Source organism: Crocodylus siamensis, chromosome 2 (genome assembly GCF_052110815.1).
Source record: "Crocodylus siamensis isolate JL-2025a chromosome 2, ASM5211081v1, whole genome shotgun sequence".
Taxonomy (NCBI): Eukaryota; Metazoa; Chordata; order Crocodylia; family Crocodylidae; genus Crocodylus; species Crocodylus siamensis.
Window position 1 is genome coordinate 35,279,686 of NC_143396.1, and position 24,856 is coordinate 35,304,541.

Consider the following 24,856-nt stretch of genomic DNA (forward strand, 5'->3'; position numbering starts at 1 on the left):
ATCTGAAAGAAAGTGCTTACGTTCTTGAAACCTCTGTAGAGGATCTGAAGTTCCTTCTTTGTGAATTTGCTTTGTGCTTCCAACTGTTCAAGAGCCTCAGGCCTATGCCGCACGGTGGCCATTTCCATTTCATCTTCTACAGTGTCTGTGGAAAAAAGAGGGAAAAAAAGGTTAACTGAGAAATATTTTACATGGAAATACCTGTTCCTCATAGAAAAAAAATGAGACTCCATAGAAAATAGGATGTTGCAGAACTGAAAAAGATAGTAAGTAAACTCATCAGAACAAGATCATGTCTGCTTCTGTGGCTAGAAAGCAACTGAAGACCTAGTCCTGATTAGTGTTTGTGTATATTACCATAACATAAAATTAAACAAGTAACAGAAGTACATACAATATGCTGCAAGGATGAGCCCTGTAAAGTTATTCATGACCTGCTGACTAGGTTTTTTGTCTATAAAACTGAAAAACTCTCCATTAACAGAGTTCTTCAAAATAGCATTGCTTCAAAATAACATTCTGCAAAATAGCATTGCTTCCAGAACCTAAATAAATCACACTGATGCCTTGCTTATCAGTTAATAAATGCATAAGGGATCACAGCTTTGGGCTGGAGCATGCATGGTTGTCTTAATGCCAAAGTTTGGATTTGGGGAATTATGTAAAACTAAGAAAGGTAGTGGTTCACTTTCAGAGTAGGCCTTACTGCTGCATATATGATTAATGAACCCTTTAAAAGAAAATCTGGCTTTTTATGGATGGGAAGGCTAAATAACAGATGTGCAGACTGTGGGGACCAGATCTCCAGACAACTGAGTATTAAAGTATGCGTAGGCCTTCAAGGCTTATAGTCAACGGTGAAATTACAAGGAGTGAAGAGAAGGTAACTGCTTGGTTAACTTATCTGATAGTTTTAAATCTGAACCATCAAGCATTACACCAAAAAGTCTTCACACCTCAAATGGCATGTTGAGAGTTTTGTCAGTTGCACGTGGTACCAGCAATACACATATATGTATGTTTGTGTATACATATTGTAACAGGGAACTCTTACCCTGTTATAGCAAAGTGCCATGGCCCCTTAATGGAAGGGTTTTTGTGAACCACGCAAAGGAAGCTGGCAAGGCTGGGGTTAATAAACAGCCCTGCAGGTGGGTCAGCTGATAGGGCACCTGACCAAAGGTGGGCAAGGCTTGAGTGGCATATAAGCCTGGGGCTCAGCCAAGCCAGGGAGTTTCACATTGCAAGCCAAAAAGGTGAGGAGCTTCTGACTAGGAAAACTGCAGTAGGAAACGGGGCTAAGGACTGACAGCAGAGTACTGCCCCTTTGTGAAAGAATACAATACTAGGTAAGGGGAAGCCTTGCTGCAAGACAGTGGGCTATCATGGTCATTTTGCTATGCCTGAGCCCTGCCAGAGGTCAGGCTTAATGCACTGAGCCTAGCCCAGAGTCCTTGTAGGATGAAGACAGGGGCCAAGGAGCCTAGCATTTCTTTGGAAGAGTGACAATAGAGCCAGGGACCTGAAGCCCACGAGGGGCAGGTGCCTTTGGGGGATGAAGCAAGGGCCAGGGACCCATGAAAGCAAATTTTGGGGCCAGGGACCCTGAGCAAGAGGCAAGGGGTAGAGACCCCAAGAGCCTGGATTGACAGAGCTGATGCCTAGAAGCCAGGTCCAGTACATTGGGCCTGGGCTAGAAGGCCCAGTTAGAGCTGAGGAGTAGAGGCTGAACAGGCCCAGGACCTGATGAAGACTGATTAGACAGGCAACATCTGTAAGGCTTGGGCATGGTATAATGGGTAATTTGGAGCCATGTGATAAACCCCTAAGGCAACGGGTGCCTCAAGACACTTATGGACTGGGAAGACCTTACTATGGACAGACCAGACTCGGGGTAATGGGACCCAGGAGGTGATCTGTTGGTGAAGGAAAGATGAGGACTGCTTCTAGGACTAAAAAGTAGCCTTTCTTTCATAATTTAACAATGACATCAAAGTGTGGCAGGTGAGAGTGAAGGGGAGGGTACTTAGCATCGGGTTGAGGCAGTGGCCATTTGTCCACTAGGAGGCAGCACTGTCATGCCTGTGTTCTGGTCCTGATACAACATATTTATTCATGTTTTTGAAGCATTTGTACAATAGAACAACACTTATAAAGGTCTCTGGGGCAAATTTTAATAAATTCACTATCTTGTTTAAGTTGACCTTGCTAGAGAGAGACAGTCTAATCCAAGAAACAACACATACGACTAACTTCTTGATGTGTATAAAGCAAAGATATAGAGACAGCATTTTGTTTTAATAGGCCTAATGCGCAAACTGTCTTACTACAAGTCTGACTGAATCTAATTTCCCATGACTAAACTTTTTTTTTTTCAAATATGTTATTAAGGTAGTGTTACTCTTTAGGATGTTCTTACTTCCAGGCAATTTTTTTTGTTTTACCACTTGCTGTAACAGGAACTTCAAGCTGTCAGGGAAAAATCTGGGTTCAGGAGGTTGATTTCAACTAAAGAATAAGAATGCAATAGCAACTTAAAAATAAAAGGACCTTTCTGGTTTCTTAAATATATGCACAAGCAGAGCATAACTACTATCAACTCAGCTGAATAACTTAACATAATTGGGTTTTTTTCTGGTTTATCTTTTAGCAAAGAGATGTTGCCTCTGGCACTAGAACTGAAGTTCGATGCTGTAAAGGGAGATTAGAAATGATGCAAGGAAAAAGTGTGAGTGAATAGCTCTGGAAATGTTTGGTACCTGGTTGAAGGAGTTTAATGATTCAGGTACTAATCTATGCTCTGGAGTTCAGGGATCATCTCCCTGTTCCACTGCAAATCTTTCTTTGTAAGTTTGGGCAAGTCACTTACGGTCAGATACAAATCATTATTGCAGATTTTTTTAAACAGATCCCAGGTGGACTAGGCACTTATGATCATGTATACACAATAAGCTTAGTTGGCCCCACAGCAGCATCCTCAGTTATGCTATACTGCTCAGAGTAGGATGCATCTAAAAACAGTAGTGTATCCACTTCCATGCAGGGTGTTGGATGGACTTGTTAGGATAGGATGAGCTCATCATTAACTTAACTTATTAAGTTGTCCTATGGAAAGGTTTCTTTCCTTTTTCACTACCATTGATTCCAGCATGGGAGGGGTTTTTTTGCACAAATGCAGTGGGAATGAGAATAATTGTGTGCACTTAAGTTGATTATTCTTCTCTTTTAAGAGTTCCAGTCACTAATTGGAGAAAAACATCATGTAACAGTGGCAGGAGCAGAAAGCACAACAGCAGATCCATAAGTGGAAGGACCTGGAGTAGCACTTGGGGAGGGTGCAGGTCTAATTTGTGGCAGCCTGCCAAGGAGATAACCTCAAATAATGAACAGCTTAATATAAAAGTTATTCACCTATGAAAAATACAAAGAAGAGGTTGCCTAAACACTTTAGGAATTGCTTACAGGTAAAGAATGAATTCACAGAAAGAAGAGTACTTTCAAGACAGACTCACAAACAGAAAAATAGCTACCTTCACTGCATAAGAATTTATTTCTAATTATTTGATTTAGTGCTCAATGTTTCTTTTTTATATATATGACTCATGCTGCTTTTGGTGTCACTTCCTGAACTTCTGCCTCCAAGAGCTAGTTAGCAAGAGATGCTCTATCAGAGAACTCATTTGTTGACAGCTTGGGGGTAAGATTTATGTAGAAGGTATATAGAAGGCTAAATCCAGATCAAAGATGTAATGCGATTTGCGTTCCAGTAGACATTAGAAATATTAAAGTGATTCTTCTTTCCAGTATGCAACAATTCTTTTGATTCTGAGAGGCCTCTATTTAGATCAGCGGGGGCATCTAAACAAGATGTTTACTGGCCACATCTACATGAGATGCTACTGAGCAGTTGTTATTGTGCATTTCATAGTTTCATAGATGTTAGGGTTGGAAAGAACCTATTAGATCATCAAGTCCGACCCCCTGCCCTGGACAGGAATGAGTGCTGGGGTCAGATGACCCCAGCCAGGTATCTGTCCAATCTCCTTTTAAACACCTCCAGGGAAGGGGAAAGCACTACCTCCCTTGGAAGCTTATTCCACATTTTAGCAACCCTCACTGTAAAGAATTTTTTCCTGATGTCCAATCTGAATTTGCTCTCTACCAGCATGTGGCTATTATTTCTAGTTACCCCAGCAAGTACCCTGATAAACACTGTATCCCCTATTTCTTGCTACACCCTGTGATGAATTTGTAGGCGGCCATGAGATCACCTCTCAGCCTCGTCTTGTGGAGGCTGAAGAGGTTCAGGTCTCCCAATCGGTCCATGTAGGCTTTTTTCTGTAGGCCTCTAACCAAATGAATGGCCCCCTCCGAACCCTCTCCAGGCCATCCACATCACTCCCGAAGTGCGGTGTCCAAAACTGGATGCAGTACTCCAGCTGCGGCCTCACCAATGCTACTTAGAGGGGAAGTATCATGTCCCTAGACCCGTTTGTGATGCACCTACTTACACAAGAAAGGGTGTGGTTATCTTATTACCCCATCACACCCGTGACTCATGTTCATTTTGGAGTTGACTACAACTCCAAGATCCCTTTCCGTCGTTGTGCTACTTAGAGTGGTGCCTCCCAGGCTGTAGGAGTGTTGATGATTCTTCCTCCCCAGGTGCAACACATGACACTTACCCTTGTTAAACTGCATCCTAGTCTGTTTCGCCCACCTTCCTAGCCTGTCCAAATCAGCCTGGATTCACTCCCTGCCATCTAGTTTGTGTACCTCCCCCCATAGTTTGGTGTCGTCAGTAAACTTGGACAGGGTGCTTTCTACTCCCTTGTCCAAGTCACTAATGAAGATATTGAATAGTACTGGTCCCAGGACAGAGCCTTGGGGGACTCTGCTGCCCACATTTTTCCAGGTAGAAACCGACCTGTCCACCACCACTCCCTGGGTACGTCCCATAAGTCAATTTTCTACCCACTGGACTGTGTAATAATCTACATTGCAACTGTTTAGTTTATTTATAAGAATTGGGTGCGACACTGTGTCAAAGCCCTTTATAAAATCTAAGTAAATAATATCTACCTCTATTCCTTCATCTAAGCATTTTGTGACCTGGTCATAAAATCAAACCTAAAAGGAGCTGCCTGCTATAAACCCATACTTATTGCCCCTTAGCATCATATTACCCACTGGTCCACCACAAATGTGATCATTAACAATTTTCTCAAAGGTCTTGCCAAGGATAGAGGCGAGACTAACCAGTCTATAGTTTCCTGGTTCCTCCTTTCTCCCCTTCTTGAAAATAGGGACCACATTGGCCCTTTTCCAATCCTCCAAGACCTGTCCCAAGCACCACTCATACTCAAACAGTTGGGCCAGTGACTCCACTATGACTCCAGCTAATTCCCTAAGTACCCTAGCGTGAAGATCATCAGGACCTATTGACCTAAATACATTCAACTCCTCCAGGTGCCCCTTTACTAGGTCAGCATGAACAGCTGGTGGGTTGGTATCTATATTGGGCTTACCTAAGGTCCCAATGGGATGCATATTTGTGTTCATGTTCCAGGAACATGGATGCAAAGAAATTTAGAAGCTCTGCTTTGGCCATCCTATCTGTTACCAGTTGCCCTAGTTCATCCTGAAGGGGCCCTAAGTTACCCTGCACCTTGTTTTTGCTTCCTGTGTACTTAAAGAATGACTTCTTGCTATCCTAAACTTCTGCTGCCAGCCTAAGCTCTATCTCTGCTTTGGCTCTCCTCACTGTTTCCCTGCAAGCTCGAGCCAAGCAAGTATACTCCTCCTTGGTGGCAGCTGCCTGCTTACACAGCCTGTAGGCCTCTTTTTTCCCCCTCCAGGCTCTCCTGGATTTCCCTGCTCCACCAAGAGGGTTTCTTTTCCTTTTGCCGCCTTTTATGTGTACTGGGACAGTCCTTTTCTGTGCCTGCAAGATTAGTCCCTTGAGAAATGTCCACCCTTCCTGGACTCTCATCTCTCCAAGGCTTTTACCAGTCAGTCCCTCCCTAACTAATCTCCTGAGCTTGTTGAAGTTGGCATTACTGAAGTCTAGCACTTCCGCCCTACTAGTTATCTTCCACACCTTTCTCCAGATAGTGAACCCTATCAATACATGGTCACCATCCCCTAGGTTACCTTGCACCTGCAGATCCCCCACCAAGTTGTCCCCTGTAGCCAGTACCAGGTCTAGTAAGGCATTTCCCCTAGTGGGACCACGTACCTCCTGTGATAGGTGAAGGTCCTGTAAGGAGGTAGAAACTTTCGTGAACAGGCAGACCGGGCTGCCTGTTTCTCCCATCAGATGTCTGGGAAGTTAAAGTCACCCAGGTGCTTTGAGTGCGCTGTCTTGAGAATTCTAGGTCTAACTCATTCCCCTGGTGTGGTGTAGTACTTGTATAAATAAGTACTAAATAAATATGCAGTAAGCCAAGTTAATGCACAGTAGTGCCAGCAAACACTTTTTGTCATGCTACTACACAGTAGCTGAATACTACTGTGCAGTAGCATCACATCAGTTTTTGTCACATGACACTACAGCGCAGTAGTATTGGGCGCCTGCACAGAGTTTCATATAGACATGCCCACTGTAGAATTGCCTAATTAGATCCTCAGTAAAGCATCACTGTCTAAAGTGGAGCTTTTGAGCCAGAGTAAACTAATTAACTCTGCCATAGGTTAGTACCACCCAACACAAGCATTATCCTATAGCAGAGTCATTTACACAGTCATAATGCATGTGTAGACTATGACTGGGGCTGCCTGGGGCACATGGGTGCTACACTGGGGGATGCCTGCTGGTTAGCACCCTTGTGCCCCAACCAGCCTCTCTGCAGCATGTTGAGTTGAGGCAGAGCAGCTCTGGGCTGGCAGGTTGATCCTGGGCCCCCTGCCAGCTGGGGCTGCACTACCCTTGCTCAACATGCTGTGGTCCCAGGTACACAAGTAAACGCTGCACTCAGAAGCAATTAACTCCAGTGTAAATTGTGCTGGTGTTTATTATGTCACACTAATTTCATGTGTAGACACACCCAGCGTGTACTATTGCATTTTAGAAGCTATTCTGTCTTGGCAAAGCATCTCCATATCGGAGATGAGGACAGGTGCAATCTGTTCCATTTTAAGCAAATTAGTTGTTGCACTCTTTTCTGTTAGGTTTCACCTGTCATTTCTATCTGCTACATGATGTGATAATTACCAAGAAAGTCACTTAGATTTCATAGGTGTAAATAAAGAATGCCTTTTCCTCTTCTACCACTTCACAGTTTAAAGTAGGTGAGTAATTAGGATATCTGGGGAAAAATCAGAAAGGCGGGTAATTGTATTCCAAAATTGTGGGACCACTAATTGTGTTCTAGTATTGTGGGGCCACTATGATCATGTGTGCCAAAGGTTTTCCTAGAAATTTTAATTTTAATTTAAATAGGATGTCAGTGATTCAGATCAGTGGTATCTTGTCTGCAGAGAACAATGAAACATAAGAGTTAAATTCCTGCTATCCCTTGTCTCAATTAATAAAGTATTTGCTATAACATGGCTTGCACTGATGTAATTTCTGAAGTCTTTTATGTTCTTCCTGAACACAAGCAAAAAAACCCAAACAAATCACAATCCTATTGAAGTCAACATGAATTCAGGATCTGGCTCTGAGCTATAGTGCAGTCAGACCTGATGTTCAGAACACTGGTTACACTTCAGTGATAGTGACAAAACTAACTTCTTCCTCACTCTTTTCTTGTACGTAATTTTTTTTCCTTAATATAGATTGACATTTTCCACTCAACACTTATTTATGCTAACTTTAAGTGATGGGTGAGTGAGCTTTCAAAGACTAGGAAACTTATCTTATGCCTGCATATAAACTTGCTAGCTAATCTATATCTATCTTCCATCTGTAAATTACGTAAGAAGACAGTATCCCATTAAAACTATGGAACTTCCTGACTCCAGCCAAGCTGGATATAATGTTACTTGATGTTAATTATCAATATTTGCAGCATTTGACTTTCTTTATGCCACATGGGTAAAATACATAGAATGATAAACGCCCAGACTCAAAGGCTGCATCCAGACCAGCACAGACATTTCATTCCCCAGGAACGAGAAGCAGCAGGACACCTTGTGCTGCTGCTAGCTGTCCCCAGGGAATGCCCATGCCATGTACCCTATGGCATGTGGCAAGTTACCCCGGGGTGGAGCAGGGGGGCTGGGGCCAGGACAGTTGCTGGCCCCAGTAGCCTTACCTGGGGTCCTGGGGGCTGGGGAATCTGCAGCTATGTTGTTCCTGCAGCTTGGAGCTTGGCTGGCAGCTGGAGTGCACCTTTAGCTGGTCGGGCTCTAGTTTTGGGTGGTGTGCACTGTCCTCATGTGTACCATCCTGCATTTCTTTTTCTGCTTGGGTTTTTCTCCAGGGATTAAAAACAAAACAAAATCAAACCACGTGCTGCAACTTAGCAGTGCAGGAAATGCCTGAATGTGAAGTAGGGGTTTGTGAAACTGGCTGTATTCGATTCAGAATTGGGGACAATTAATTGATTCAGATCACTGTCCCAATTTGATTCAACTGAATATGAAAATTTGATGCTGATTCAGAGAATCAGTGATTTGGCCATAGACACAGCATTACATGTTTTTTCCACATAGCTTGAGGTACCAGGTGCATCTCATGAATGCTGTGATGGTAGAGTGGATCGAGGGTCCCACAGGAGCGAGGATGGGCCCCCTGCGTGCTCGGCAGCGGACCTGGAAGTGGACTATAAATACTTCTGGTTCACTTCTGGGTCCTCCAGGGAGCATGCTGGGGACCCGGCACCATGTTCCCGTGGGACACTCCATCTACCCCAGGATCTCAGCATTCACAAGCTGCCTGGTACCTTGAGGTATGTAGAAAAAACATTTTAAAGCTGTGTCTATGACTAAATCATCGAGTCTCTCTGAGTTGATTCAGAGGGTTCCGATTTCAATTTGGAGCAGTTTAAAGGATCTCCTGATTCGATTCGGAGATTCGGCCTCTGAATCTATGCCGAATTGAATCAGCAACCAAAGCTTCATGGAGCCCTAATGTGCAGTATGTGGTAGTGCAGATGGGTCTGCAACACCACATGCTGCATGGCTGCACTCATCTGGATGTGGCCAAAGAGTTTATGGTCTAGTTACTATGACCCTTCCAAGAAGCTCAGATTATAAATTGCTTGTCTTAGCTTGTTTATATAGTTTCATAGTTGGTAGGGTCAGAAGGGACCTGAGCAGATGATCAAGTCCAACCCCTGCCTTGGCAGGAAAAAGTACTGGGGTCAAATAGTAAGATAAATATTCCCAGGTTACAGAGGGAGCAAAAAAGAATAAGAGACTAATGCTGCAATGAGCTCCATAGAGGTGGAATTTTAAACTTAGACATGTGGCACAAAAGACTTGGTGCCTAAGTGATTTCTCAAACTGCAGACAATAGTTGTGAGAAGCAAGAAGCAAGAAGAGAAGAGAAAAGTTCAGGCTTCTGCACTTGGGTTTTAACTATTAGACTTATAAGGAAAATAATTTGCCATGGCTTATCCATAGCCAAATTGCTTAAAAATAAAATTGTAAACCTGTGGCATTTTCTGGACTCTCAGTAAAGATAAGAATTATGGCTGGTTAAGTGTGTTTTTTTTTGGGGGGGGGGAGGGGAGGAGGCCCAAGCCAGTCCTTATTCTGTGCAAGCCAGTTTCCTTCCTTACTGTAATATTTGACTACAGATTATTTGCAATAATAAGCTTTTTAGATACCCACCTGCTATCTAAATTTGCCTACAAAATAAATAGGGAAACTCCTGAGCACTGCAAAGCTGCTCTCTGGAAAGAGGTAGAGTCAATTTAATGTGACTGATCTTTTTTTTCCTTCCACAGAGTATCTAAATTTGGCCTACTTGAATCGGTACACAAGGGTAAACTAAAAAGAGAGGTATCTGCTTACATAGGTCATTCTAAATAATCCTTTATGTCAGTTTTCTAGAGTACTTTTTAAGTGTGTGCAATACACACTTGAGAGATCCAGCCTCTCAGAAAGGAAAGGTCCCAGAATGCCACTCTGTTCTCCCTTGTTCTTCGTACAGTTTAGCTTGCACTATGATCTTTGTCTCTCATGATATAGTTAATTTTCTGCTGTTTTTATAAATTCCTAATTTTGGTCTCAAGATGCAAACTAAGCACAGGAAAATGGGTTGTAGAATAATTCAATATGGTTGGTAAATGAATAGCCTGGTTTTTGTTGGCTTTTTATCTTTCTAAAATTTAATATAAAGTATTTTAAGAGTTGCAGTTATAAGTGGAAAGGTAAATTATCTTTATAAATTACAATTATTAGTGAATGGTCAATTATTGTATGGGCCATAAAATATTGATTCTCATAAACATGTTACATCATCATGGTAAGCTTGTTCTTTGTTCTGCATTTCCTACTTGTATTCTATACATGTACAGCCTTTGCACAGTAAAGGTGTCTCAGTCCACTTTTTTTCCTGTTTGTATGAATGTGAATAAACATCTATTTTACTTTAATAACTTATTTACATATGCCACTATATGCAGTTATGAAACATTGTAATCCTGGTTTCTGAAAATTAAAATTGGAAAAAAATAAATTGCATAACAAAAAAAAGTTTAGTGTGGAAAGAATTATTAAGTTGCATTAAATCTCTCCATTCTTATTACAGGGGAAATATTTTGTACCTCTGTTCAGTATTTAGGACTCTATAGATATTTCCATTATAAACCCCAAGTTTCAAGTCTTTATAAAGAATCTTATAAAATTGCTGGGACTCGTCATGCGGGATCACAGCTCAGGCAATACATATTTTAATATCACATCTGTTTTACATTGATTTGCATATAGGAAGTCAATAAAAACAGACTTTCAGGGGATTATCTACTTGCATTGTAATCACTGTCAGTTTGGTCATGAAAGGCCTGATTGTTGGAATATCCACTGGAAGAATCACAGTTCCACAGAAACAGACCTTTGTATTCTTTCAGTGACATTTTATAATGTGACTGAATCAAAGACTGAATCAAAGAGCTGATCTAGTGTGCATTACAAAGAGGTTCCCATATTTTAACCATCATCCCCAAGAAACACGTGTTTAACCATCATCCCCAAGAAAGGTGGAATTTTCACATACAGGAAGTTCCATAAGCAGGCAAGGTTCTTTGGGTAGATCTAATATCTTTCATTAGACTGAGTAGGTGGAACAAATTTTGTTGCAAGTTTTCAGGCACAAGTCCCATAGTCCCATTCTAAGGTGTTTGTCTAGTACTGAGTAAGGCGGGGGAGATGCATTACTTTCTGTAGTGCTCCTATGTTTTCTTGCAGGCGTGCTTCATGAAGTTCTATCAGAAAATTCACTTCACACCCTAATCTCAGTGCAGCTAACTCTCTCATAATTTTATCACAAGTCACGGGACCATGTGAAAATCATACTATTCATTTTATATAAAGTTTCTCAGCCATTCTTTTAGTTGCTGACAAAAGCTTTAAAATGCATATTTCAAAGGATGGAATTGACACACAGCTGGCTGAGGACTGGAGCAATACAAAGACCACCTCTGAGGATTTAGACCCGAATACTTAACTTTTGTTCTTTGACCAAGAAACTTTCTTTATGAAGGAAAATAAGCATATGCATGGGTATAAATTTACAATGCTGCATATACTAATACAGTACTCTTGCGGGCCTAACTTTAAAAATGGTTCTTATTACCACTAATGATCTACTGCTGAAATATGATAACTACATGTCAGTTTCAGTGCTTAGCCTAAAACTGCCTGAGGCAAGAAAGAACAATTGTTGAAAAGTTACTAGCGTCTTAGATCCCTACGACTCTGAGTCTGTTTCTGTGGTCTTTAGGCAGTTACAGACTTCCTCTTGAAATGAACACTCCATGTTCAGAGGACTGCAAGAGCCACTTGTGAACTGTTTGGCTGCTTAGAGAGAGAACAAGTTTTTACTCAAGATAAATGAATTAATACAGTAATTAGTAGGATAAGAAACAGAGGGAAACTGAAATTGTCTGCATCTGGATTTATCTTCCAAATTTTTCAAAAATTTCAGTTGCACTTTTAGGATTCCAGACAAACACTAGGTAACAGCATAATGCAGATAGCTATGTGTCAGGGTTTCTCACATGTACACTTGGGGGCACATGGCAAATTTTAGATTGTATACAAGAATGAGTAATAGGAAAGCAGACATAAGGAAAATAAGTAGAGGAAAAGGAAGAACAAGTCTACAATAATATTTAAACTGTTGGAAAGGATACAGTGTGGCTGAAGTGACATAAAGTGTTATTGTTACTGTCCATAATACAGAATCGTAAGATTACATAAGATACCCAGGCCAACATAGAAGTCATACAGCTACATTAAAAGGATCTCAGAGCCTTGGAAATAATATTTACAAAGTAGTAGGAGATGGGCAGTGTACCAGAGAACTAGAAAAGGGACAGCACAGTGGCCCTCTGCAACAAGGAAGACCCAGGAAACTATACACTAGTTGCCCTCACCTCAATACCTAGGAAGTTACTGGAGCAAAATCACAAGGAAGTCAATTTGTAGGCATCTGGATGAGGAGATGTGATCACAAACAGCCAGATGGATTTACTAAGAACAAATCATGACAAACAAACTTGCTTTCCTTCTTGACAAGGTAACTACTTGGAGGGATGAAGTAAATGCGGTTACTACAGTGAATCTGAACTTCAGCAAAGCTTTTGATAAACTCCCACATGACCTTCTTGTAAACAAATTAGAGAAAAGTGGGCTAGATAAAACTACTGTGAGGTGGATATACAACTGGCTCAATAGCTACAAGAAAAGGTTAATTATACATGGAGCAATGTTGGAATGCCAGGATGTTTCCAATGGAGTCCCACCGGGTCTGTCTTGGGCCCAGTTCTGTTCAAGTGATTATTAATCATTTGGATGTTGAAATAGTATTCTGAGAAAATCTGCAGATGATACAAACATGGGAAGAATTTCAAACACTTTGGAAGACCAAAACAATTCACAGGATCTTGTCAGACTGGAAAGCTGGGCTGCAGCCAACAGGATGAAATTCAATCCTGACAGATGCAAGGTACTACACTTGGAAAAACAATCAAAAACTTAAATCCAATATGGTTCACACCTCACTGGCTGGCAGCACTATAGGGGAGGATCTGGGGGTCTTGATGGATCACAGACTCAGAGTGAGTCTGCATTGTGAGCTGCACAAAGGGTGAATCAGGTTTTTGGCTGCATCAGTACAAGTATTACATGCGAGACACAAGACATAACTGTTCCTTTGCTCTTGGCACTGGTTAGGCATCACCTAGAGTTGTGTGTGCAGTTTTTGGCTCCACATTTTAAAAAGAACATAGGGAAGTTAGTGAGGTGGTAAAATGATAAAGGGCATGGAAGGCAAGCTGCATGAGGTGAGGTTGAAGGAAATAGGCAAGTTCATCTTGCAGAAAAGGGGAGAGAACATAACAGATAGATACATCAAATATCTGAAGGGATCCCATAAAGAGGAAAACACCTTTTCTCTCTTCCTTCAGAGAGCAGATCAATGGCTTGAAGTTACAACAAAATAGGTTTAGATTGGATATGAGGAAAGACTTCTTCACTGTTAAGACAGTGAGGCAGTGGAATAGACTCCTAGGGAAGTTGTGGAATGTCAATCATGGGAGGTCTTCAAGAAGAAGGTGGATGAGCATTGGTCAGGGATGATTTAGGAGTAGCTATGTCAATGCTATACTATGAGTTGTTCCTATTCTTTTGGACATGCTGGTTACCACATGGGGCTGGGAAATAATTTTTTTCACCTCCTGTTGCTATAGATGCCAGGGCTCTCCCCCACCCCGAATCATTGGGTGCTGGCTGCAGCTAAGAGCAGGAATTTTGATTAGTATGTGCCAGTGTTCCTGCTGTGACGCAAACCTGGAAGTTCTTTGCCAGAGAGTGTTGCCCCTCTGGGCAAGGCTGGAATAATTGCCATATTTGCAGTCAGGAAGGAATTTTACCCTATGGTTGGATTTGGTACAGACTCTGGGGGATTTTGCCTGTTGTGGGGTGCATGGGTCTTTTTCTTAGAACTCCTGAGAATATTTTAATCCTCACAGCAGCATGATACTAGCAGCTATTGTCCCCCTATACTACCTGTGGCATGATAGCATGTTATGCCTTGTGATTGTGTGTCAAGGTTGACTGTGTAGTTTTAGTAATAGGTTAGACAAAGGTGGTTTGTATAGGGATGATCACCTGGGAGGGGGTTTGATTAAATGATCTCCAGAGGTCCCTTCCAGCTCTGCTTTTCTATAATTCTAAGAAATGTTATTTAATACAACTATCATGTACAATGTCCCTTTGTTTTCCTTAGAATTGACTAGTACAGGAAATAATGCCAGAGTCAGGTTTAGAACCAGTTACACTAACTGAAGCACTGTGCATTTCATGAATGCTATTTTTCTAGTATTATATTTAATGTACAGGATTTTTAACTCATATTGCCTACAGGGGTGCAAATTAGTGTCTGAGGCAGAACATCTCCTATCAAATATGCAGTGAAACTGTCTGAACATCCATATATTCTTTTTTACAAAAGGCTCATAAATTTAATGGCATTAATGAAAAGTTAAAACCTTCCTTATTGATTCTCTAGACTCTAGAGCCTAAGGTCTTTAAGAATTTAATTTGTTTTTGTACAGAAAAGGTCAGGATACATATTATACTATCTATAAAAGAGAAAGAAACACCCAGTTAGCCGTTAATGTATTATGTAAAATGTTATTACAACTGTAATGCATATTTTAAGAAGTTTGTATAACAAACAATGTTTTTAGAAACTATTTACCACATGTGCTATATTTTGAACACTCTTCAGTTAAATGAGAAAACATACTAAAACTAAAAAACTAAACTCACCTATTCTTAAAATGTAATTTAGAGAGAAACCTGGCCAAAGCTGGATTATAAATTATGTCTTCAAAAAATTCAGACATATATTCACACGTGTAAACCTAAATGTATAGTCCCATAGTACTACACTGGGAGCACTATTCATTTCTGTACCTCATCAGTCAATTTGGCCCCACTTCTACCAAAACACTTAAGCATATATTAAGTCCATCCTCATTCATCAGATGCTTAACCCCATACTTAAGGTACTTAGTAGGGCTGCACAGTTTCGGTTGCTGATTTGATTCCGCAGCGATTCAGCCCAATTCGGCAGCTGAATCTCTGCATTTGAATTGAATCAGGAGACCCTTTAATCTCTCCAAATTGAATCAGAACCCTCTGAATCATTTCAGAGAGACTTGGAAAGATTTGATGATTCAGACATAGCTCTAAATATTTTTTATACATACCTCAAGGTACCAAGTGGTTTGTGAATGTTGAGACGCTGGGGCGGATGAAGCATCCCACAGGACCCCAGTGTGCTCAGCAGTGGACCTGGAAGAGGACCAGAAGCACTTCCAGTCCACTTCTGGGTCCACTGGGCTCCACCCCATCCCCCTGACTCAGTGACTGGTGCCTCCTGGGTTTGGGGGGATGCATGTGGGGTCTGCCCATGGCCTAACACCAAGATGGGGGGGGCATGGGGAATCCCCCACACACTTAGCAGTGGACCCAGAAGTGGATTGGAAGTACTTCTGGTCCACTTTCAGGTTTGCCAGCAAGCACATGGTGGGGGGGCCCTCTGTGCTCCTGTGGGATGCCCCATCCACCCCACCATCACAGCATTCATAAGCCACACCTGGTACCTCAGGGTAAGCACAAGAAACATTTTAAAGCTGTATCTATGGCCGAATCATTGATTCTCCGAATTGGAATCTAATCTTCAGATTCGGTCAAATCAAATCAGGACAGTGATCCGAATCCACAAATCAAATCACTGTCCCCAATTTGGGCTGAATCTGAATCCGAATTGAATACAGCCCATTTGGCACACCCTTAGTACTTAGCCATATACTCTGATAGGGCCTTGTTACACATTAATTTAGGCAATTCCTGGAGCTCTTAATCCCTGGATTGTCAACACATTAACACATAAGGCTAGTTTTAACCCTACTTTAGACAGCTTAAAATTATGCCACTCCAGGGCAGGTTTATTTCTGATAAGTGTTACCTAGCTTGTGTTCCACTAATTTGTGGCCACTTCCTATAGAGTTGCTGCCCAAGTTGGAGTCCTGTAGCATCCCAGGATGCAGTATTTCTCCCCCTCATCCTTTTCTGTGTGAACAAACCTTCCACCGTCTGAACTACTGCTCGGGGTAGTTCTGTCACTAATCCAACACCCCCATCCATGCCTGGGAGTATGATCTTCCCACCCCCAGGGTTGCAGTCCCATGCAAACAGCTTCTACAACACGTCTGCTAGCCATGCTGCAGGGCACAGACACATCCAGGAATGTGGTCTAGGAGGAGGAGGGAGGGGGTATTAAGGTAGGGGCCTAGATTGAGTCCCCATGAGCTATAAGGACATTGTTGCATGTTGCACTTTGAGCTACTGAAATGGTAATCAGTCTTAGTGCTAGCTCAAGTTTGGAGCAGTTTTACCCTAAGGTGAAACCTTCTCTGACTGTCCCCAGCTGCACAGCTGTGACTTGCCACTATAGAAGGCTGGTGAGCAGGGGCCTCTACAGCTGTGAGTTGCTTCTACAGGGCTGGTGTGTCAGAACAGGCTTCTATCTTTGCTCTAGGACAGGATATGTGAGAGATGGGTAGGGGGTATGTAGAATACGAAGCTGGGAAGTTGAGAGTTAATAGAATGGGAGTACATAATGAAATGTGAAAAGTGGAAAGGAAATGTGGGTGGAGAAGGGTGGTGAACTGAAGGAAGTCAGCCACTGAAGGATAAAATAAAAAGTACAAAAACATTAAAGAAACAAAGAGCAAGTAAATTAATGAAGGTCTCATGTTTTAATAAATTGGGATTTGGGATGGGGGTGTTTGGCGGTGGAATGCTTCTTGGGGGGGCTGAGAGGTGGAAGCAGTGAGGGGAGGTGCTTTTGGGGGAGCTACTGCCTCTGCCCCAGGAAGGAAACCCCAGCTTCTAGGAACTTAATTCAGCCCCCTGCCTTATCCTCCCCCCCCACCCCGCAGCTAATCCTAGATCCCACTTCTAGATGTGCCTGTGCCCTGCAACCTAGCTAGCTAGCATGTGCTTTGCAGGCTGTTTACACAGAGTTCACCCTTGGAGTGGGAGGGGGAGTTGGCTTGGTGCCAGAATTGCCCCCGGGCAGTATTGTTCTGGGGGTAGAAAATTCCTCCTTACAGAATAGGAGGGAGGGGAGGGGACACTGCATCCTGGGATGCTGGAAGACTGAAACTTGGATGGCTCATCAGTGGGGAGTGGCCACACATTAATAGACCATGACCTGGGTAACACATCAGAGATAAATCTTCCCTGGGATGCATCTACACAAGATGCATTAATAAGCACCAGCCTAATTTAATGTACATTATGGATGCATTTCTACATGTATGTACCTTTAATGCACATTAAAAATGATGAAATTAGGTTTATTGCTCCTAAATTTGATGCAGGTATCAAATGTAGGTGTGATTAGTTGAAGCTCATTAACACACGTGTTGCAACGACCCGGCACTAACTTTATTGCTGGGTCTGCCCACCCGGGCACATGGCAGAGATACAGGAACTTGGCATTAACTTTAGTGCTAAGTCCCTACATGTGTAGACACCTGCCAAAAATCACTTAATGATCATTAGCTTAATACCCATTAAATGTAGTTGAGCATAAATGCTTAAACATGCAATAAATTTAGACTAGCCACACATGAAAAGTAATTATTGCAACCTAAAAATGACTATCTAGCTTCAAAAAGATCCAACCAGATATAAAGTTAGTGACTAAAAATGCACAACAACTCTATATCAGGTTTATATCCAGCTTTAATTTTAATATGTAGCAGGGCCCCAAAAAAGTGGCATAAGCTGCTTAACAGCTGTTAAGTCAGTGTGTGATAATAGATAATGATATGTGCTTTCAGTAGGCTTTTCACCTAAATTACTGCTTTTTATTGACTTTTTAATTGCTTGGTTCCCAAATAAAATTTATTTTTATTTTGACTTGCTTCCCCTAACATACAGTATACTTTTAACCAGCAAGGGCTTGCAAGGTCTCAAATGATAACAAATACTTAGAAACAAATCTTTTTAGCATGGAATACTTATGTACTATATATCTTTTACATAGCACCAAAAGTTTTCTAGGCTATTTAGACACAGGTAAAACCCCTTTTCAAACAGGTTAAAATGGAGAGACCAATTCTGGAATCCCTTACTAATCACAGGACAAGCAGTGCTACTTAATTTTCTTCATCTTCATATCTCCAATCATTTTGTAAATGTGGGCAAATACCATAACCCTTTTACAGAAATGAAGATTATGTGGGACAACGTGAATTGACCAAGATAACAGAAAATCCAAGAACAGAATTGCAGTCTCCTAATAGTGAATATAGGACTCTACCCTCTGGATCAGACTACCTCCTACAGGTTTAATTGGAACTATTCCCATGAGTAATGCATTGGAGGATCATTCCCAATAAGACAATTGACAAAGAATCACCATATAGGACTATTCCATCCCTATATAGTTCACTCCACACCTGACTGTTACTTTTAATTATTCTTAATTTCCACTTATATTAATCTTCTTATTGTATTAAATATGCAACTGTTTTCTCCTACATCTGTTGTCTCCTTTTGTTGTTATTTTCCTTTTTCATTCCTTCTGTTTTTTTTTTTATTCCCCCTCCCCCCACCCGACTTATTTATCTCTGCCTACCATCTATTTTAACAGCTTTTAATCCTTGTTTATTTTAACTTAATTTTTCAATTTTTGCTTCCTTAGGCTTTTGTATTTATCTCTCCAGTTTGTTCATTATACACACACACAATGTTAAACGTGTGTGTGTATAACACACACAGAAAGAGAAAATAGACTAAGGAGCTCTTCTATCTTTAGAAAACTTCCCTAGTCTATTTCTATCATCTCTAAATATACTGTTTAAATCTTAATTGGTATTCCCTTCCTCCCCAGGCTGAACCATAGTCTTCCCCCCCACCCCAATTCCTGTCATAGACCTTGATTCTTTGCTTCACTTCAGCCGCTTCACAGTATTTCTGTGGCAAGAAGGGTATAGGAAGCATCCAGCCTCTCTAGCTGGAAATTTCTTCAATGAAGAGGTAAGGGTCTAGCATAGTGTACTTTCTGTGTGTGGGAGGGAAGCTAGATGGAGTGTTTGCTCTAGCTGTTCTGACCTGTGGCAGTAGCAGTGCATCTGAAGGTCCATTATTAACTGGGATGGCCCATTAGTATTCTTTAAAATAGTCATACCCAGAATCTGAGACATGCAAAGGTGACCTCCAGGTTCCCCTTTCTGACTTGCTCTGAATGAGGGATAGAAAGTTATACTTAAATTAATTGTTACTCATTTATAGAGGGTGGCAATATTATGTTTTAAATATTCATGCTAGCCATTGACTATTTTGGAATGGGATGTTTCCAGTCTTCACAGGATAGTTCTACAATTTTGAAAAGAATTCCATATTTGTCTTCTTTCTATGTTTACCCTTTTCTTTTCTTAGGCTCCTGCCACATACTACACTACGGGCATAATTAACCAATTAATTATGTCTTAAGTTGTGACTTGGCCACACATTAAAGCAATTAATGGTGTTATAAAACAAGGGATAAACCCCAAAATCATTTCACAAAAAATGTGTAATAACTGTGTCTGGTTCCTGTCACACCATTAATTAAATATGTAGCTGGGTGCACCCCCCCCTTGGCTGGGGCTCCAAGCTACTGGGGCTTGCTATTTGCTGGTACAGGGGAAGTCCAGATCATCACCCCAGGTTCCCTGTGCACCAGCAATAAGGTGCGCTGAGATCTGATGCTCTATTCTGCAATCACGCTTCCCACCATGCATGTATGGCCTGGTTGGAAGTGTGATTGTGTGGCTCATGCATAAGATCCCATCACACCTTTACCTGCTCATCTGGCAGGGGCCTTATACACACACTCTAAAGTATTGTTCCCTATGCAGCTCATTGTTAGGTAGTTAAGAAATGCAGAGCCATTTCTTTCCTTCAAAACCAGTAACTGGTATTATTCAATGGGTTGGCCATCAAGGGCAGTTTAAAAAGCTATATTTTTGTCACACAGAGAGAAAAAGTATTTTATTTATCTAGTGAACTAATGCTCACTTAGCTGACAGTGCAAAAATCCTAAATCAACACAAACAGCAAGCCATGATAATGGCACTGTCAGCTTGCTGAGCAAAGACAAAAAAGTTATAAGCCCACAAATCCCTGCTTTGTTACCTGTTAAACATTAGTAAAATACATATGTTTAGTTTAGTAGATGCCTTTTCTCACAAAGGGGTAGTTAATAGAATCATTTGAAAAGTAAATCTTGTGACTTACGCAAACCTGAAAACAAAATCAAGTGAAAAATAAAACTTGCTTTGAATGGCTGGAGATGTCGTTTTGGCAGCCGAGCAGGGCAAGAGCTTCATAAGTCGCTCTTTAATACTGCGTTTGGTACTGTTCTGAGCGTAGAGGAAACCTAAAAGATATACATTATCAGGACTGTTAACATGGGCTTTACAACACCTTCCATGCATGCTGTCGAACTTATGGTCATAGCAAAATTTTGAGGGGAAAAGGACAGGCAGCAGTCAGGCATTCCCCACTTGCAATACATAATCAGAAATGGTTTGCAGGACAACAAAACTACTTTGTCTTGAAATTTCCCAGTTGGAAAGACTTAATATATATTTTTGCCCTTTTAGAAAAATGTCATATCCAGCACTGCAAGGTTCAACATTTAAATATAGATTCATATTTTTGAATGAGAGAGAAATGTGTGGGAGTTTTTAAAAATTCAACTGAAATATTTACAAATATATTAAGTCTCCTGGAATTCTTGTAATTGCCTTCTGATTCAAATAAACAAAAAGACATTTTGTGGTCCCACATGAAGGTTTTCCAGTTGTACTATTCAGTTTTGAAGCAAATATATTATCTGTTTCATTCTCTCAGAAACTCTGATAATCAATTGGTACTTTTGCCTTTCTGAAAAATTTAAATAACCTTGCTATAGAGCTGTTTTCTCTGTCATTTGACATGTCCATAATTATGACCACACTTTGTACATTTTTAATATTTAAATGGTGAGAAACAAGGATAGAGCCAATTTGTCAATGGAAGTAACCAATAAAGAAGAAGATTGCTGCTGACATAAACGTTAGATTGAATTAATAGAACAGAAATGCTCGCCATAGATGCCTGTGATTTCAAATGACTTTGGTATGAGTTAAACAAAATGTGTGGAATGAACAGGCACATTGCTAGAGAAACATTTAAAGCCAAGTTAACAACTGTAAATCAATAATTGATTTACCTAAATAAGGTGGTGCTCAGTCTGGGTATTACACATTTCTCAGTCTTCTAATTTCTACCACATATGCTCAAGTGCCAACCCTTTGATGGCTCTTACTGAGGTACAAAGTTGTAAGTGGGAGAAGAAGTAATAAAAGTTGGCAACATTGACAGATGGTTCTCACTGTGTTAATGCAGCTGCTATAATAATTCTGGATTATCCCAGCTCCTATGTTGAATGCTAGAGTGCACAAAAGTGAGGCAGAAAAGCAATATGACATCTTGTCATCTCCTTAACCTTAATGAAAGGAAAGACCATCTACACTTCAGCTTAAAATTAAAGTATTTTAAATATTGAAAATCTGAAAAAGATTTTAAAAAGAAAAAAAAACAACTAGGGAAAATTATTTTAGTAAGTTAAAACTAGTGGGGAGAAAAAAAATAAAGGGGAGGGGGGAGAATAAGAAATAGACTGTCACAGTGTTTCAGAAAAAGTAGCCAGCAGAGAAAAATCTCTGAGGCAGCCTTTGAGAATGGGTGGGAGGGGTCTATTTCAGTATCCTAACAATACCGACTATACAAATTAAATTTATTATTCATATTGCCATACAATTAATTATTTGTATTATTGTGCCTAGTGAAGCAGAGCAGGCTTAGGACCCAATTGTGCTAAGAGCTGCACAAGTGGGGAGATAGAGATGGTGATGGGGGGGACTACTGCCACTCCAGGCCCACTGGGCATATTTTGCAAATCCAGCAAGTTAAGGCACTCAAGGGAACCCACCCCTACCCCCACCCTGGAACGATCCGAAGAGAAGGCAAGGTGCCCCAGTGGGACACTTACATGCCTGTACACCAATGCCAGGAGCTTGGGGAATAAACAGAAGGAACTGGTCTTCCTGCTAAGTAAGAATGATTATGATCTCATAGGGATAATGGAGTCCTGGTGGGACTCTACCTATGACTGGGCCACAGATATAAATGGCTATACCTTGTTCAGGAGAGATCGTGTGGACAAAAGGGGTGGGGGGATAGCTTTCTATGTCAAGGAAAGCTACGCATCCCTGAAAGCCGACATTGGCACCCAGGGTGGATGATTGGAGACTCTCTGGGTTAAAATCCATGGTGAACATGGCACAGAGGACACAATGGTGGAAGTCTACTACAGACTAGCCAGGATCAAGAGCTTGACCAAGAATTCACCAGGGAACTGGCTGAGGCTACACACTCCTGGTACCTGGTTGTCATGGGAGACTTCAGCTACCCAGATGTCTCATGGGAAGAGCACTCGGCCACATCCAAATGATCACAAAGCTTCCTCATGTGTATGGATGAGCTCCATCTGACTCAAGAAGTCTATGGACTGATGAGAGGCAAAGCACTGCTCAACCTGGTACTGGCAATAGGGGATGACTTACTTAGTGACCTAATGATCAGAGGGAAGCTGGGAGACAGCGACCAAGAGCTGATCACCTTCACCATCCACCGTAAAGCTGGCAAGTCAGTCAGCAATGCAGAAGTCCTCGACTTCAGAAAACCTGACTTTGACAAGCTCAGGAGGCTTGTTGGTAAGGCCCTAAGGGATCACGACCTGAAGGGGATGGGAGTTCAGGATGAGTGGTTGCTCCTTAAGGGAGTGATCCTGAAAGCAAAAGCAATGTCTATCCCATCTCAGAGGAAAGGCAGCAAAAGGGCACAGCAGCCCCCTTGGCTCTGCAGGGAACTAGTGGACCTCCTGCATCTAAAAACATAGACCTATAAAGGTTTTTTTTTTTCTCCTGCCCTGGCAGGGGGTCAGACTTGAAGATCTATAAGGTCCCTTCTGATCCTACTTTTATGATTCTATGAGAATGGAAGACTGGATCCACCTCAAAAGAGGAGTATTCTGCACTGGTCCAGACCTGTAGGGAGTGAACCAGGAAAGCCAAGGCTGCGACTGAACTCCAAACTGGCTACGCATATCAAGGATAATAAAAAGTCTTTTTTTAGATATGTGAAGAGCTGGAGGAAAAGCAAGAGTAACATTGGACCCCTGCTAAACCATATGGGACAACGGACACCCAGGAGAAAGCCAACCTGCTTAATGGGTATTTTGCATCGGTTTTACCCTTCATCAATGTTGACCATGTGAAGGAACACCTTGAGAGGCTGGATACCTTCAAGTCCACAGGCCCAGACAGTTTACACCCCAGGATACTTATGGAGCTGGCAAGCGTCATAGCTCAGCCACTGGCACAGATCTTCGAGAACTTGTGGCACTCAGGCAAAGTGCCCAATGATTGGAAGAAGGCCAATGTGGTGTCTATCTTCAAGGAAGGGAGGAAAATAGATCTGGGGAACTGTAGGCCCATCAACCTGACCTCTATCCTGGGGAAGATCTTTGAAAAAATGATCAAAGAGACCACTCTTGGCAAACTGGCTGATGGCAACATCCTGAAGGATAGCCAGCATGTGTTTGTTGCGGGTAGGTCTTGCCTGACCAATCTCATCTCCTTCTATGACCAAGTGACCTATCATCTGGACAAGGAAGAAGAGATTGATGTCATATATCTTGATTTTAAAAAAGCTTTTGACTGGTATCCCATGATCATTTCATAGAAAAACTGGCCAACTGTGGCTTCAGCTACATCACAGTCTACTGGCTGGGGAATTGGCTCTGAGGTCAGATCCAGAGAGTGGTAGTTGACGGAAGTCAATCATCATGGTGAACCATGACCAGTATAAGGTCACCCAAGGTTCTGTCCTTGGGCCTATACTTTTTAACATCTTCATTAATGATGTGGACATTGGTGTCAGAAGCAGGCTGGCCAAGTTCACCAATGACACCAAACTTTGGGGTAAAGTGTCCCCACCTGAGGACAGGATGGTGATCCAGGCCGACCTTGACAGGCTTAGAAAATGGGTGGATGAAAACTTGATGGCGTTCAACAGCAAAAAATGCAAGGTAGTCCACCTTGGAAAGAAAAACCCACAGCATGCTTATAGGTTCGGCAGTGCTACGCTTGCTAGCACCATGGCCAAAAGGGATTTAGCGGTCATGATTGACCACAAGATGAATATGAGCCAGCAATGTGATGTTGCAGCTGGTAAAGTGAGCAAAACTCTGGCTTGCATCCATTGATGCTTCTCTAGCAAATCCCAGGATGTTATCCTCCCACTGTACTTGGCCTTGGTGAGGCTGCAGCTGGAGAACTGCATCCAATTCTGGGCTCCACAATTTAAAATGGATGTGAAAAAGCTTGAGAAAGTCCAGCGGAGAGCCACACACATAGTCAGAGGGCAGGAAAACAGGCCTTATGATGAGAGGCTGGGAGCTATGGGATTCTTCAGCCTGGAAAAGGATAGGCTCAGGGGGGACCTGGTGGCTTCCTATAAATATATAAGGGATATACATTATGAACTGGGGGGAATGCTTGTTCAC

At 41.8% G+C, this 24,856-nt stretch overlaps 1 protein-coding gene across 3 annotated transcripts in view; it reads right to left on the reverse strand.

The window, feature by feature from the left end:
• Window positions 1-24,856, reverse strand: part of KCNIP4 (potassium voltage-gated channel interacting protein 4) — a 212,259-nt gene that overhangs the window by 91,524 nt on the left and 95,879 nt on the right. For 2 of the 3 annotated variants that reach the window (XM_090035696.1, XM_090035695.1), the window contains exons 2-3: window positions 20,519-20,620; window positions 21-145 (exon numbers count right to left, since the gene is read on the reverse strand). In XM_090035696.1, coding sequence (XP_089891822.1) covers window positions 21-145; window positions 20,519-20,620 — 227 coding nt within the window. The remainder of the gene's footprint in view (window positions 1-20; window positions 146-20,518; window positions 20,621-24,856) is intronic. The other variant, XM_090035697.1, reaches the window with a different exon arrangement.